This window comes from Nannospalax galili, unplaced genomic scaffold (assembly GCF_000622305.1).
Source record: "Nannospalax galili isolate Female #2095 unplaced genomic scaffold, S.galili_v1.0 scaffold999, whole genome shotgun sequence".
Taxonomy (NCBI): Eukaryota; Metazoa; Chordata; class Mammalia; order Rodentia; family Spalacidae; genus Nannospalax; species Nannospalax galili.
In genome coordinates this window covers 863,212-880,518 of record NW_008344824.1, presented here as the reverse complement: position 1 = coordinate 880,518, position 17,307 = coordinate 863,212, and the positions used below count along the sequence as shown (strand labels likewise).

General features: G+C 42.0%; 1 protein-coding gene across 1 annotated transcript in view; it reads left to right on the top strand.

Annotated features, from left to right (window-relative positions):
• Window positions 1–17,307, top strand: part of Ryr3 (ryanodine receptor 3) — a 595,983-nt gene that overhangs the window by 424,923 nt on the left and 153,753 nt on the right. Inside the window, exons 39-42 of the mRNA XM_017800130.2 lie at window positions 8,639–8,912; window positions 10,581–10,695; window positions 12,602–12,731; window positions 14,152–14,255. Of these exons, the coding sequence (XP_017655619.1) occupies window positions 8,639–8,912; window positions 10,581–10,695; window positions 12,602–12,731; window positions 14,152–14,255 (623 nt within the window). The remainder of the gene's footprint in view (window positions 1–8,638; window positions 8,913–10,580; window positions 10,696–12,601; window positions 12,732–14,151; window positions 14,256–17,307) is intronic.

The window sequence follows — 17,307 nt, the reverse complement described above, 5'->3', positions numbered from 1 at the left end:
ATATATAAAATGAAATATATATGACCATATCTGCCCGCCACTTTCCTCCTCTGACTTTCCCCATACTTTCTCCCACTGTCTGGCTTTTTATTTTTGAAAGATTTGTTTTACTTTTAAATTGAGTGTGTGTGTGTGTGTGTGTGTGTGTGTGTGTGTGTGTATGTATGTACCTGAGTGCCAGTGCCCGCTGAGGCCAGACATATGAGATATTCCTGAATCTGGATTACAAGTAGTTGTAAGCAACCTGATGTGGGTGCTTACAGATCCTCTGTAAGAGCTGCATGTGCTCATAACCACTGCTGCCCATAGGCACATAGGTGTGGGCCACCCACGAAAGCTCAGGAAACACCGTAGTGGGAACAGCCTGAAAGAAAGAGTAATCCTCCCTCCCAGAACCTGCCAATTGCCAATAGCTCCTCCACTAGCAATGGGGCCTGGAGAGTACTTCCCCACTTCCATGCTGGAATTTGGGCTGGCTTGGTCTTGCAGGTCTTGTACAAATAATCTCAGCTGCTATGAGTTCATCAGTGTGACAGCCATGCCATGTCTAGAAGGCAGCGTTTTACAGCTCTCCTCTCTGTTCTAGCTCTTACATGCTTTCTACCTTCTCTTCCATGTTGTTTCCTGAGCCTTGGCACAGGAGGGTGGTTAATAAAAATTTTACCTTTTAGGACTAGGCATTCAGTCTCTTCTTCTCAGAGGTGGAGGTAATTGTGTGTCTCTGCATTGAATGCTGCCCAATGAAGAAAGAAGCTTCTCTCACCAAAACTGAGAGCAGCCCAAGACTATGGATATAAGCATAAATATTTAGAAATCAATTTGACAACACAACTTTACATGTATTATTGGGTTTCCCCAACTAGGCTTCTGTGAGTAATAATAGTGTCCTAAAATTGTTTCATAGAGGTGCTTAATTCAATATTGGGCACTAAGCAAATACCCATAAAATACCATTTGGTTAAAAAGCTAATTTAGTGGGCTGGAGAGATGGCTCAGTGGTTAAGAGCACTGACTGTTCTTGCAGAAGACCCAGGTTCAAATCCCAGCACCTGCATGGTGGCTAACAGCCATCTGTAACTTCAGTTCCAAGGGATCCTACACCATCTTCTGTCTTCCGTGAGCATTGCACAACACGGGTGCACTTACACACATGCAGGCATAATACTGATTCACATAAAATAAAAGTAAATCTAAAAAATTAAAAAGAAGTAACTTAAAAGTGGGACAAGGGCAGGTAACTCAGCTTTGTCAAGGACAGGCAGAAATTTCACATGACTTATGACTTGGACCCTGGAAGCACATTGACTCTAGGGCAAAGGCCCAGGCAGCTGAGAGCAAAGTCTTCGATATAGGGTCAGCTAATGTTAAAGATCTTCTCTCACTGCAGGCAGCCCACCAGCTCTACGATGAAGTTGAGGCTGTCGTGGAGAGCTTTCCCTCCAGTGTGGGTAAACCCTGCTTCAGGAGGCCCCCTGTTGACAGGCCACATAGCTGTCTCCTAACATGGGCCCAGCCCCTCCGTCCTCTGAAGATGATGGATCTTAAGCCCAAATTAAGGAAGGAGAAAACTTTCAGAGCCCTTTTGGCTTGCAGGGTGCACTTTGGTGCCCTGGGAATAATGACCAGAGCCCTTGACTGCCAGAACCCAATTTTGAAAATAATGACTCTTTAATCCTCACTGTATTTCTCAATAGGAGGCACCTTGCTCCTCTGACACTTACCTTTAATTCACCTCTCATCCAGAAACAAGCATAGAGATCTAAGCTTTCACTTTTTAGATCGAGTCCTCAGCTCTTTAATTAGAATCATGCTGCCTCAGGAAGCAAGGTTCACGCACACTGGAGGGAAAGCTCTCCATGACAGCCTCAACTTCATCATAGGCCCTCGTACCTCCAGCAGAGTCTCAATGTTTGGGCTTTGGAATTCTTTGAATTTTTAAATATTACTAAGGGCTCTTAAACTGTAATTCGTGCTGTTTGTATTTTCCAATGTTTACTTAATTAGAAATGAAAACTGAGACATTTATAATATTGCTAATCCATCTAAAAATAGTTTTAATATTCCATTACATATTTCATACACAATGTACTTTCGTGAAAAACAGCAAAATTTTCTATTAAAAAATCATATGTTTATTTTCATTTTATGTGTGTGAGTGTTATGCCTGCATGTATGTAAGTGTACCACATGCAAACAATGCCCACAGAGGCCAGAAGAGGATGATAGATCCCCTGGAACTGAAGTTTCTAATGGTTGGTAGCCTCCATGTAGGTGCTGGGTCCTCTGCAAGAGCAGCCAGTGCTCTTAACCACTGAGCCATCTCTCCAGCCCCTTTTATATCTCTTTAATGTCTGAAAGGAAGCTGGCTTCTTTGGCTAAAAATATAAACAAAGTTGGCCTCAAAGAGAAATGCAGTTGAAAGAGGAATGGTGATTCTGTAACCTATGGGTGTGGTTGTGGGTTGTCTTTCCTGGTTCTATATCAAAATTAAATAAATAGCAGATTCTCAAAAGTTAGTTGATATGTGGAAACTGAAGTGAATTGGGCTTTATACTTTATAACATAGAAGTCCACTGGGCTGTATTGCTTGTTGGTTGACACTTTTACCTATGAATTTCTGTAGCTGCATGTACTGTTCTTTGGGAAGTTATTAATTCATTAAGTAATAGAGAGTTACCAAATGTTGACTTAGTTGATTCTAAAATATTTTCATATCACAGTAATTAATGTCAATAATTTAATCAGGGAATTCTTTAAGTATTGAAAAGCTGTCAAAGTTCACAGTGGCAAATAAATGTTAGCCAAAAATTTTGGTCTTCATTTGAAACTCAAATTTCGTTATTGGCAGGAAATACTATCATTTGAAGTAAAAGACTTCTTTCATTTTGAAGAAAGCACCGTTATCCAAGACTGATCAGCCACAGATTGTTGTTCTTTTCCTCTGAAATGACACTCTATAAAGCAAGGTGCTAGTTTGGCTCATAGATCAATCATATACAACTGCTTTTCCTTAAGAAAAACCACTGAACACTGAGCTGCAGCAGATGTGCTTTCTGCTAAACACCATTGATCGTGTCCTCAGGATTATATGATGCCACCTTGAGAGATTTACTAATATTTTAGTGCTTCATTCAAGATGTTCATATATGAACTTGGCCATTTCCCCAAGGAGATCACTGTAAGGAATATATAGTGAGTCCTCCTGACTTGATTTGTTCTAAGGCATCAGCCACTTCTGCCCACCATTACATTTCTACCATCAGTGCCATTGTCAATACAATAAAAAGGCAAATTAAGTCTTCAAATTATTATGACCTTGCAAATTTCCTGAAGGATTCTGAGCCCTAAAAGTCCGCAAATTAAACTTTTACAACTACTGTTATCAGTCAACCTTTATAAATATGTGACAGGCATGACTATATGCTTTGACTTTTTTAATCTTCATATGTACAGATGAAGGGCCTAATGTATTATAGAACATGTGTCCTTTCCATCCTCTTGACCTTTGTACATTTTTGCCTGCTCTACTAATGTTACCTGGGAACTAATTAAATCTAAGAGATTCTCATTGGGATTCCTACTAGGAATGTAAAGCTGCATTTGGGAGCTGGAGTTATAGCTCCGTAGTGGTACACTTGCCTAGCATAGGTGCCATCTCCAGCATCAACAACCTCCAAAAAAGTCATTCCATCTTCTCAGTCCCAAAAAAGTTTAGATTTCTAAATTCATTGATTCAGCCCAGGTTTCCTGGTGATTGCTGAGTCTTAGGCATCTGTCAGATCAGAAAGTATGCTGTGCTTTTCAGAGTTCTTGAGAATGCTCCCTCTCCCTCGGTTTTCTTTTTGCTCATAGTCATTGTTCCTGTTACTTACTGAAGCCTGGTCTCATTATTCAAAACATTTCCCAACAGGAATAGGCTTCAATATCATGCCCTCCACTGAATTATATCTACCCATAAATAACATGTGAATTTTTGCTTCCTCCTTTTCTGACTGTACTTGGGGGGGGGAGGGGTCACAGCATTTTTTAATTGTGCAGCAGCTTGATCACACAAATATATTTTTATTTATCCCATTCTCTTAGAGTCAAGGCCAGCTAGGGTTAAGGGGAGTTCTCCTGCTCTGTACTATAGGCTAATGGACTGTTTCCCATGTGCCCTTGGGTGAGGGGTCTGCTGTGCAGATTTTATTCCTTAAGTCATACGTATTGATTGGGATTTTTGAGTCAGTGTGAGGCTCAGAGCTCACCCAAACCCTGAAGTAATCTGAAAGTGAAGTTAAGGGAAAGTTAATATTTATTTGGATTCATTATGAGTCTGTAAAATTCCCTGTTGAAAGGAGGTAGCCTTGAGCTGATGAGTGATTCTTTCTGATCACAGCTATGAGGCAGAGACTGTGGTAGTGTGTATCATCTGAGTACAAATGTTGCTTGTTTATGGTAAAAACTGTAATTCTTCCTCTGTCTGCGTTGCCTTCATTTTTACTGGATTGGCTAGGAGAAACAGAACAGCTACACCTGGGGATACAAATGTCTACAGAGGGGCCCAGACCAGTTCATAACTTGTTCCCCCAGAGGGTATGAATGTTAACAGGTATTAGTCAGCAGTTCCTGCTTAGCAAGACCTTTTAACTGTGCTTCTCTCTGGCTTGGGTATCCTGTTTTGAAGTTTTTCAGTTTATGTCTCCTGTCTGAACCTGAAACACCCACAGGGTTGATAGACACAGCAGTGGGCTAAATTAATCCTTTACATCTAGATCTTTTAGAGCTTTAGTGACTCAGTTCTATTTTTGTATCTTTATGGTGGAGCCAAGATTGTATGTAGAGCAGACATCTGCCGTATGATATGGAGTAGCAAACTTAACTGTTGGAGATAGCACCGGCTATAGAAAGCAGCCCTCTGAGTTTATTCCTAATTCTTTTGCTGATGGACTCAATGACCTTCGCTGTCCTCTGAGCTCTAGTTTTCTCGCTTAAATTAAGGATCTGAGTGTCATCCATACCTCAAAGGACTGTGATGGCAGTGTGAGATTTTGATACAATTAAGGTTTATAAGCAGTGTTTTTCCATCTTTTTCTTGGCATCTTCAGGAAGTGTTAGAAACGGGTCTGGTATCCCAAGCAAATGACCACATAATACAAAGCATTGCGGCAAGGTGAAAGCTTAACTTTTGCAGAAGGGTGCCAAGTCACTCTGAAGCAAGCGCACCTTACAAGATGCCCTCTCTGTTTTATACCCAACACAAAACAGCGCTTGGCTATCCCTCCTGAGTCAAGGTTTAGCCCACAACCTAAACCTGATTGGCTAATTTAAAGGGGAAGGGAGCAATATAGTAGGAATCTTTAGAGTTTAGGAAAGTGGGGTTCCAGCACTTTAGCCAGAGTCATAAAAGTAGAATGTGAGTGCCCTGGCACTTAGCAAGAGTCATAAAGATAAGGAGGCCAAGAGTGGTTGATGCAAAAACAATCTTTTTAATGCTACAAGTTACAACTGACATGTTAAGAAACAAACAACATTAGGGTAGATATTAACTCTATAACAAAGGTGTTGAAAAGAAAGCACAAGCTTTCAGATGTTTTTGACATCTCTTACATTCTTATCTTAGCAAAAAGGAAAAAAAAATAAAACCCAAGTGGTGCAAGTGATAAGCATGAAGTTACCGAGAGCAGGTATAGCTTTGAATAGACATTTAACCTTACAAATGTTCACTTTGTGAGTCCAGGACTCACATGCTCTGCGACTCCACAGGCCCCTCTACTGGGGAGAGCAAACCAGAGATGAAGAAAATGCAGATTACGGTTAACTCTTGAAGCCTCTGGGGTCATAAAGGTAAAACTCCCCTTGAAAGAAAAGACAGTACATTTCATTTATACTACTCACGGAAGTGCGTATGGCAGGGCGGGGCGAGCATTGCTTACCAGCTGTTCCAACAAGATCTCCTTCTACCTCATTCACTTGCTCAGATCTGCCTTTCTCCTCTGATCATCTTCCCAAACCAAGAACAGTCAGATGCCATAAGGGGCCATGTGACTCATCTGTTGTATGGTCCTTGGCTGCTTTGGGTCTCATTTTAGTTGGTCTTTGCTTACGGAACTAGCCGTGAACCCTGATAGATCCTGTTTCTTTCTCTCTGTGCTTATGGAAGTAGTTCATGATACAGCACAATCTGACGTCTTCCGAAGATCCAGGGTAAAGAAGTCAGTCCCATGGGTGATGGTCATGTGCCCAATTCGAAGCCTTCAAGCCTGAGAGGGTCCTCTCAGTCTACTTCTCTTCATTCCAACATGAATTTTCTGTTTATATCATCTAAAATATCTTTTACAATTCTTGAATCAGTAACTTTGCTTAGTCAGTCATAGTATGGGATGTCTCTAATACATAGAGTTGGTACCTGTGGTAATTATAAATAAGTAAATACCAGTGGTTAATTTACTTTACCTAAAGAAACATTGACCAGTGTTTTCTTTTTTTCTTTTTTTAAAATTTTATTGATTTTTTTGTGTATTTCATACAGAACATCTCAAACAATCTTAGTCATCTTTACACCCCCGTCCCTACTGGCACCCTCCCATAGCCTTCCACCCCTCCCCACACTGGAGCCCATATACTCTGTCATCCCTGTTAAGGCCCACTGTGTTGTCGGTGCCCCCAGCCATTCCCCAGTGCAAGTCCATCCACTGAGTCTAGTCAGCCTATCTAGAGTCCCTTGTTTTAGGAAGATCAGCTCCTCTTCATCTAACAATAATCCATTGCCAACATTCCCTCAGATGAGATTGAGGTATGCTGTTCATTTTCCCAGTTCTATGCTAGGTTATTGTCTGCCTGAGTTTGTATGGGACTTGTGTATGCTGACACCATTGCCATAGAATCATATGAGCAGGTTCCCAGGAGCTTGTAGGACTCTGTTTCCATATGGCCATGCACTTCTTCCCTGACTCTTATAATCTTTCCACCCCCTCTTCTGCAATGGTCCCTGACCTTGGGTGGGTGAAGTTTAATAAAGGGATCCTGTCCAAGGACCATAATTCAGCAGACTCTTGATCTTTACACTTCGGCCATTTGTGACCTTTTGTTTTCCTGGCCCTCCACTGCATGAGAGAGCTTCATTATTGAGACCTGAGGGATTCGTTAGTGTCCTCTACTTTATCTCTGGTCTATGTTCCATGAGCCTTAGGTGTACAGATTGCATTGTAGATATGTCACTTAGGCCTGGGGATTCATAGATAATGTCCATGCGTGACCAATCAGTTGTGGTACTTGGTAATAGTCTCTGACTGGTGCAAAATGAGCTTCTTTGATGAGCAGTGACGGGGATATTTGTCTGTAAATATAAGGATACATATTTTGCACATAGTAAGGAATCACATTAGTCTACCGATGTGACAGTCTTGGGGTTTTCTCTAAGATCTATGGTCACCCCAGACGTGTATTAGGTTATTTTTACATTAGCGCATTTAAGTTTCCTCACTTTGAGTGGGTGTTTAGTCAAATTAGGTAGCTGTTGATTGCCCCCAAGATATAAGTGCCACTATTGCACCAATGACATATGCTGTACTAGCATTGATGTGGTTATTTGGTCTTGAAACTGATGTTGGATTGTCCATTGATGTTTTCCCTTGGCACCTTCATAGCACTCTCCAAAGCTAACAGTTAGCCTTCAGAGGAAGTAGTTTCAGGTCAGTTGTAGCTCTATTGCTCCAAATCCTGTGTCCAAAATATGTTCTCTCTTCCGCAGTAGGGTCTTACCTTCAAGTTCTGGGAGGCCATCAAGGGCTGTGGCAATAGCCTGAGTAATTTTGGGAGTCTCTTGGGCCAACAACTCAAAAGAGGGTATTGCCTGTCTGGCACTGTTTCTTGTTATGTAGCCTTTAACTATACACATGGACTCATATAGAGATAATATATGTGTAATTTGTCATTAGGTTGTTGGACTAATATGGTTCCCTCTGGTTTTTTTTAACTAGCTAGGCATTATTAACCTCTCCCCCGTCTCTATCTCTCCCTCTCTCTCACTCTCTGTCTGTCTGTCTAACCCTTCCACCATGGTTTCCCCATTTAAAGTGTCCCCATTTTTCCCCATTTCTCCCTTGATAATACCTGTCTCCTATGGTCCCCTCTCTTGAGCTCCTTCTTTCCCTTTATCCCCAAGGTTCTTTGTATAACCTCCCCTTCCCATTTAAATAACCCCACTGAGCAGCGTTTTCATGCCTTCACACACCCGGAATCAGTCATCCTATTTTCTATCTCATGACACTTGCAAGTACCTCCATTGTGGAGTTTACTGCATTGTATTATAAAATAACAGTAAAATTTTATTGCAAAGTAACACCGTAAAAATCTGGCTTGTGAGCTCCCTCGGGCATGGACACAGTCTTATTTATTTTCAGCATCAATTCAAATATTGTTTAATCAAAAGAGAATAGCACTTTTAATCTACAACTGTATCATTTCCTGTGGTATAGATGGCATATTTATGCCTTGATTATGTAGTCTACTTGATACATGCCATACTCCAAAAATAAGAATTTTTTAACCTGAACCAGCTGTGGATATGTCTGAGAGTTGAAGAAAGAAGGCGAAATACTCAGTCCTCCTTGATCTAGGGCAGCCACAGTAGTGATCACTCCTGTTCTCTTTCCAGCAACACTGAAGGAACTAGTCTCACAGACCATGATCCGCTGGGCCCAGGAGAACCAGATCCAGGATGCGGAGCTGGTGCGAATGATGTTCAACCTCCTGCGGAGACAATATGACAGCATTGGAGAGCTGCTGCAGGCTCTGCGGAAGACCTACACCATCAGCCAAGTCTCTGTGAGCGACACCATCAACCTGCTGGCTGCGCTGGGCCAGATTCGGTCCCTCCTCAGTGTCAGGATGGGCAAGGAAGAAGAGCTGCTTATGATCAATGGGCTGGGGTAGGTCACTCACAGCCTGTGCGGTTCTTTCAAGAGAGTGTCTCTTCCTCACAGTGTTCTATCTTTGCCACAGAGCTACCTTTGTGATCTGAGACACCAGACAGCTGCCCAAGGCATTGGGCAGAATTCTTGGAGGCTCATGAAAATAGACTAAGTGAGGACACTGGAAAAGAATCCTGAAGGAAGGGAAGAAAGGGCAGAATATTCAAACCAAGACAGAAACAACTCGAGCATTGGAGCTTTTGATATCTTTTAAGGCTTCTGAAATATTTCCACCTGACCTTTTGTTCCCGGGTCTAATCTGTAAAGCCATTTTTCATTTTTCTTAGTTCTTTAAGATGCCTTTACTTACGATAGTTTGTGGATCTGCCTAACAGACCATGTAAACAAGACAATTCATAGCAATTTATTTTGTGACAGGGTCTCACTACATAGCGCTAGCTGATCCAGCACTCTCTATGTAGACAAGACTGGTCTAGAACTCATAGATGTCTGCCTGCCTCTGCATCACAGGTGCTAGGATCGAAGGTGTGCGCCACCACACTCAGCAATGCAATTTAGATGACAGGAGGATTTCCTGTAGTTGCATAGTGTCGATGAGAAAACCAATGTCAAATAGGTTCACTGGCCAGCTGCAATGTTACGTGATTAAAATCAAAAGCAACATTCCCTCCCACCATGCTTGAGCTGGAAAGCTACAAAAACATCACTAAGGTCCAGGAAAGACTCTCAGCAGTCTCAGGAGAGAAAGGATATGTGGATGTATGCATTCTGTAAATTCATTTCTGAAGAGCAATCTTACAATAAAGATGAAGAGACTTTTATGGGAAGGAAATGAGCTGCAGAATTAGCCTCTCGAGTCTTCATAGCAGATAGAGTCATGGCAAAAACAGGTGGTTGCAGATAATATCTCATGTCATCCCAGCCAGATAACATGCAGTTAATGCATTTCCAGATCTTTATTTGCATACAGCTTCATTATGTGAATTTGTGTTAAAAGCTTAAATACAGAAAGGCTCTTACATGTTCATGATAATGGTTTTTAAAGACTGCTATCCACAAATTTTGCATACCTAATAAAAAATTCCTCTAAGTGTGAAGCCATATCATAAAGAAATCGAGTGCACAGAGACATAAAGAAAAAAGTCCCTGAGTACATGGAGAAAAAGAAATCAAGTGAGTAGATGGTCTTGGAATTTGTTGTAAAAAAAAAAAAAAAAAAAAAACCCAGGGATAACTGTTCAAATGTCATTAGGAACATTTAAAAGTGAAAAAGCAAATCGTTACAAATGTTTTGTGTTCCTTTATTTTCTGTCAGCTTAAAAAATTATTTCACATGCATTCTGTGGTCCTGGAGCCCTCTTGCTATTTTGTTCAGCCTATCACTGTTTTTTGTTTGTTTGTTTGTTTTTTGTCTTTTTGAGACAGGGTCTCTCTGTAGCCCCAGCTGTCCTGGAAATCACTATGTAGACCAGGCTGCCCTCGAACTCACAAAGATCTGCTTGCCTTTGCCTCCCAAGTGCTGGGATTAAAGGTGTGTGCCACCATGCCCGGCTCAGCCTATCACTCTTACATTGCTTCACTCCCCTTGTGTTTGTGTGTTCTCATTCCTAAATTTTCATAGCAGAGAAGTAGTGATGCTAAGTGTCTCTCTGATCACTCTCCTAGGGACATAATGAACAACAAGGTATTTTACCAGCACCCCAACCTTATGAGAGTCCTGGGCATGCATGAAACTGTGATGGAGGTGATGGTGAACGTGCTGGGTACAGAGAAATCACAGGTAATGCTGTGCTTAGCCAGAACCTGAATCTCAGGTCAAGGGCACATGACATGACTTGTTCAGGAGTGCAAGACTGGTGTCTATTATTTCAGTTTCTCCTCCTGGGGAGAGAAAAAGATTTGCATGGGGCCAAAGAGGACCCAAGAAGTGAAGCAGTGCGATGGCATAGGGTACCACTAGGCCAGCAGCTTGCCCAAGGCCTTACTTAGATTGCATGGCCTCTTTGTTGTTGTTTTTGCATGTGTGTGTATATATGTGTAGTGGGTATGCATGTATGTGACCATGCTTATTTGTGTGGGTGCACATTTGTGCTCATACATGCGGAGTCCTGAAGTTGACATCAAGTGTCTTCCTAGATCTCTCTCCACTTTGCTTAATGAAACAGGGTTTCTCCTGATCCCAGAGCTTGCCCGTTTAGCTACTCTAGCTAACCAGCATGACCTAGGGACCCCCTGTCTCTGCCTCCTGAGTGTATAATTGTGTATGTGGGCCACCATGCTCACCTGGCTTTTATGTGGGTGCTGGGGTTCTTGCAATAGGGCAGCACTTTATCTGCTGAGTGGGCCCAGATTAAATGACTTCTGAAGATAGTATATGGAGTATTGTTTCAAATGTTGTAGATTTTAGGGTGCCAAGATCCCAGGAATGAGTGAAATTCTAGTGTTCTTTCTGTTGCTGTGTTAAAACACTCTGACCAAAAGCAACTTAGGGGAGGAAAGGGTTTATTTGTCTTATACTTCCAGGTCAGAAAGTCAAGGAAAGAACTCAAGGCAGGAACCATGGAGGAATGATGCTTGCTGGTTAGCTCTCTGGGTTGCTCACAAATTCATGCATAAGTACCTTTCTTACACAACCCAGGACTAACTGCCTATGGATAGTGCTGCCCACAGTGGACGAGGCCCTCCTGCACTAATTAATAATCAAGACAGTCCCCAACAGAGGCCAATCTGATCCAGGAAGTACCTCAATTGAGGCTTTCCTCTCACATGACTCTAGGTTATATCCAGTTGATAATTAAAGCTAACTGAGGGAAGTGACTTCCAGTACAGTTTCACCAAAACTCGCGGGTGGGAATATAAAAGAACAGAAGCCAAGTACACATTCCTTCTGATCTCTTGGGAAAGTTAAATCGCTCTACTGATCCCTGAGCACATCTGGGTGCATCAATGACTGTAGATTTCAGAACTGTATTTCTTAGAGCACTTTCCATGATTCTAAAAGGAAGAAATTAAGGCCTTTCAAGGATTCTGAGCAAAGTTAACACTGACACCCTTCATTGAGCATCGTAAGATCCAAATTAAGATATAGGTTGGCATAGAGATGCTAATTACTTTGTTAAGCAGGGAAGCCAAGCAAATCAACAGTAATATAGTATGGCATCTCCATACTAAATTACACAAATCTGATTAATAGTGCCTGTAGAAGAGCAATTATGAAGGATGAAGAATTGGGGGAAGATTCTCAGAGAAAGAATGTAATGCCCTTCAGACTTTCATAATGGTAGGGACCACCTTGACCCAATGCACTCAATTTTCATATATTGCTAGGCCTTGGTTTTCTATTACCTATCTCTTCCAACGTTACCCATTAAAGTTCTACCCACTGCAGCTGGAAACAATAGCGTGGTACAGGGTCATGTGATTTCCTGAGACGTGTAAGGAACTTTGGGATATATTTGATGGTTGTTTTCCTTTGAAGAAAAGAAATCTCGGGACCTATAGTTAGTTCCCAATATTTTTGGAAGCCTCTATGTCCCTTGTGGGGAAGGGAGGCAAGGAGAAAAAAATCACGTCTCAAACTACTCATGCCTTGTAAGATTTCAACCTGGGACCTCTTTGGGATCTGACTCTTCACAAAGGCCTCATGATAGATTCTTCTCTCTGACACTTTGTGCTCCTGCCTTCAGATTGCCTTCCCAAAGATGGTTGCTAGCTGCTGTCGCTTCCTTTGCTATTTCTGTCGAATTAGTCGGCAAAATCAGAAGGCTATGTTTGAACATCTAAGTTACCTGCTAGAGAACAGCAGTGTGGGCCTAGGTATGTATGGCATGTTATAACTTCCACATTTGAACCCAGAGGTTACACTCCCCTACTGACTGCCTAAGAAAATAAGGGAAGGAAACAACATACATGCTATGAGGCTTTTTTTCAATATATATGTTTATTGAATTTTTGTATATTTCATATAATACATCTTAATCATATTTATACCCCCTCCCCTATCTGCACCCCCATAACAGATTTAATGCATTCTATCATATATGTTAAGGCCTATAGAGTCAAGTTTGTGTCCCCAGATGTCCCTTGGTGTGAGTTCATCCACTGGAGCTTGGTCAACCTATCTAGCATCATTCCCTTAAAGAAGACCAAGTCTCCCTCACCCAGCACTGATCAGATGGCCATAGTTCCTCACCTAAGGTTGGGGCTTCCTGCCCACTTCCCCAGTTTTGTGCTGGGGTTCTTGTCTAGTTTGAATTTGCGTGGGTGATACTTTTAAAAACAGAGCCAGCCTATTCTAAAGACAAGTACATAGAAACATATCTGATCTCCAACTTAAGTACAGGCATTGCTACCAAGTAGCAATAGTGAGTGAGTCAACGTCTTCTCTCTGGGCAGTGACCTGTAGTTTATAAAATGCTGCCTGGAATTGAGGATATAGTCTGAGGAAACATACCTCCCACCCATCAGCTGATCAGCCAGCCGAGCTCATAAGACCAAGGTCATGGATCCAGTCCCTTCTTGGCAGGCTGGCTGCAGGGTTTGTTCCTGGCCCACCAGCCAAGCAGCAAGTGTTGCCCTTAGCTGCATAGCAGACTGGCCAAGTGCAGCTCTGGGTAAACAGTATGAATCCATCACCACCATGAGAAAAGCAACTCGTTTCAGAGGCCTGACTCACCACTCTGGATATGAGCCAAATTAATTGTTGGAATATACAAACACACTAGAAATTTGAAATCTCACTTTCTTATATTTCTCTTTTATCTTTCAAATGCAACCTCAAACTAGCAACATGCCACTTGAAGTTTTTCTTAATGCGTTGGAGCCAAAGAAACTAAAAACAAAAATCACAACACTCGTACCCTAATATAACTATATTAACTAATGGTGTTTGAGGTTATTTTTAAACTTCAAGTGGTAGCCCCAAGATTTCCAAGTCATTTGGACCAAGATAATCAAGAAGTTTTGTGTTAGAAAAGTACTCAAAAATACACAGTCTAGACTCATTCTGTAGAGTGATTATGTATTAATTAATAGCCACAATCAGGAATGAGTACAGAAAGAAAGGACATCAAATAGAGCTCTTCTAACACTTCAGACAGCCCGCTTTGAGCGATGCACTGTGGGCCAGGTTTCAATGTATTTGCTGCCCTCTCCTGTCCACTTATGTGTATTGCAATCTCAATTCAGACCTGCATGGCTTTAATGTCCTTTCTGCTCCTTTTTCCTGCCCCCTCAGCTTCTCCATCGATGAGGGGTTCCACCCCACTGGACGTGGCAGCCTCCTCTGTGATGGACAACAATGAGTTAGCTCTGGGCTTACAGGAACCAGATCTTGAGAAGGTAACTGACTCTTAATGGAAATATGTTATTTTCTCCTAACTATATAGCAGCCATTCTGAGAACAAAACAAGTCAATGTCTAGGTTTCCATCAGAGATTTTCATCTGCGTGGTTTGTTGTACAAATGTGGTAGAATGTGAGAACATGACTCCAGCACAGTTAGGACCCAAGGATCACCTATTGGCAAGGATAGTCAACTTTTTAGACATGAATGTGTGGACATTTGTGTCCTTCATATGTGGCGGTCCCATCCCATGGACCCTGGATCTCTGTGATTCCCAATAAAGTTCTGTGTCATCTGATTCATAAGTCCACATAGGAAAAACAGAGACCTGACAACTGTAAAATCAATGTCCTGACTATATGCATATGAGAAAAACTAAGCTGTCCATTCTGGGATTTTGAATGCAATTCCAATTGTGGTGATGACCACAGGCTGATTTGCCTGCAATTGATAAAGTGACAGTACTCCATGACTTAAATACCTACCCTAGAAAGTTGTGTATATATGATACTGAGCTTTGTACTTTTCTTAACTAAGGATACTATATCAAAAATTAATAAGATAAGTGAGATATTCAAAGTTGTTGTCAAAGAAAATAACAGTAGTGGGCAATGATGGGACCTTGGTATTTAATTGGAAGTCTTCCTCCCATTCTTCTTATGGAACTATTTGCTTGACTAGATGACTGACAAGATTGACAATCTACTTTCTGCCGGGTGTGGTGGCACATGACTTTAATCCCAGCACTCCTGAGGCAGAGGTAGGCAGATCTCTATGAGTTCAAGGGCAGCCTGGTCTGCTTACCAAGTTCCAGGTCAGCTGGGGCTACAAGGAGACCCTCTCTCAAAAAAAGAACATCTAGTTTCTAAGTATGGGCAGGGAGCAAAAGTCATCTACTCACTCAGTAGTGGCTTGAGCACCTGAGGGAGGAGAGCACCTACCGTGATGCTACCCCTCAGAGAAGGTGGCACCTGAAGGGTGGGCAGCAGCCAGGAAACTGCTTGTTGGGGAAGTATGCTAGGAATGTGTGGGGCCCAGCAAGAAGAGCACATGCTGGACAGCCAGAAAACAGAGTCTGCATCAGAGCATGGTGAGGAGGTGACGGGAGTGGTAAGAAATTGGACTTTATTGATAACAGAAGTTCACACTCATACGTGGTCAGTGTCTGCCAGGCCACACTCTGGATGCTTCTCACAAGTTAACTCATGTGGCCCTTAGAGCAAGCCATTTTATTATTCCTCACAAGTTATGGGCAAGGAAATGAAAATGTGGAGATTGAGGCATGTCCTCGATGTCACAAGTAAGTGACAGAGCCAGGAATCAGAGTTTGGCTCCCCCAGAGGCCATGCTCATAACAATTATATTACAGTCCCTCACTAGGGAATCATCAGTAACAGAAAAGGCTTCGGCAGGGGAGCGACTTAGTATGGTATGTAGTTCAGAAGGCTTAATAAGGAGAATTGACTTGAACAGAAGCAAGTCCCAAGGCAAGAAGAATTGCTAAGAGGTATCTGCAGTAATCCAAGGAGTGGGTACCAACTTCTGTTAATATTGACACAATGGATGTGAGAAGTGCTTCTCTATGGAGCAATAGCAACCATTGATCAAATATTGGGTTGGCTCACTTGCAGGTGTGTTCAACCCATGGCCTGCAGATCACACATGGCCAGGGAGAGCTAAGAATACAGCCCAACACAAAACTGTAAACGTATTTAAAATATTGTGAGAATGTCTTTACAATTTTTTAACTCTATTGCACAGTTCTTGAGTGTGAACTTTATAGATGCCAACGCATGTTGTAATGTCAAAGGTTAGATGCCCCTGTGAGTTCAAGGGTACACGGGTGCCATGAGGCTACCGGAGCCCATGGAGGAGAATTAAAACCCTCTGGGTAGGTGAGATCCTTGAAGGGCTGGGTCAGAACCCTGGGGACAACTATCACAGGGAGTCACAGAAAAAAGTACAACCAAACAACAGGAGAGTGGCCAGAGAGGGATGAGGAGATCCCAGGAACTGTGTCTAAGAAGCTAAGATGAAAAATTGTAATAAATACATTTTCTTTGCTTCCTTCCAAATGGTATGAGGAGGCTCAGAGAACATGGGTTGAGGGAGCAGAAAAGGGGGATCAGTCTCTTGTGATAAAATGATCTCGGCAGCAGTGGCCTGTGTCTATCTGAGGTACCACACGTGTAGGTAGATAGCATTACCACTTGTGAAGCTCTTGATGGCTCCGCCATGGCAGGGAATTGTCAGCTAAGCTGCAGAACCATGTCCAGTGCATTAAGATGAGATGATAATTACCGATTAATAATTTATTGAATTTCTGTATTAGTTGTTTCAGATACACTTAACTAATAATTAATGAGGGTCCACTATGAAGCAGGCAGACACAATGCCTATGGTTAAGCAGTTTATTTCCTACTTTGTAGTGTGAGAGTATATTCATTTTCTGGGGCCGCAGTATTAAAGTTCCACAGACAGGGTGACTTAAACAGTAGAAATGAACTTTCTCACAGTTCTCCAACCTAGAAATTCAAGGTCATGTGTCATAAGGTTTAACATCCTCTGGGGCCTCCTTACTTTGTTTCTAGGCTATGGTCTTGCTGTGCCCTCTCAGGGTCTGTGTTCTGTGTAAGCACCCCAGCATGTCCTTGTATGGCCATGTTTTTTCTTCTCATGAAGACACCACCCTAACAGCCTTCTGTCCACTTTGTGTCCTCTCTAGGTCTTTTCTCCAAACAGTAGCATTCCAAAATGCTGGGGCTCATAGCCTGGGTGTATAAGTTTGGGATGATAGAATCCAACCTGCAGCAGAGGGTTTGTTTGTCTTTGAGTTGCCCATTTCACTTTTGTTCGTTAGCGTCTTTTGCAACATCAATGGGACATTTTTTATTAAAAATAGCTTGGGAGAGGACAAAAACATGAGTAAAAATATTTGTATCATTTTTTCAGATTCAGTAAACATTGCTGTTGGATTCCTAATTGAATCCCTAAAATACCACTAAGATAAAAGCCAGAGTCAGGAAAAGGATCCTCAAAATTAACATTT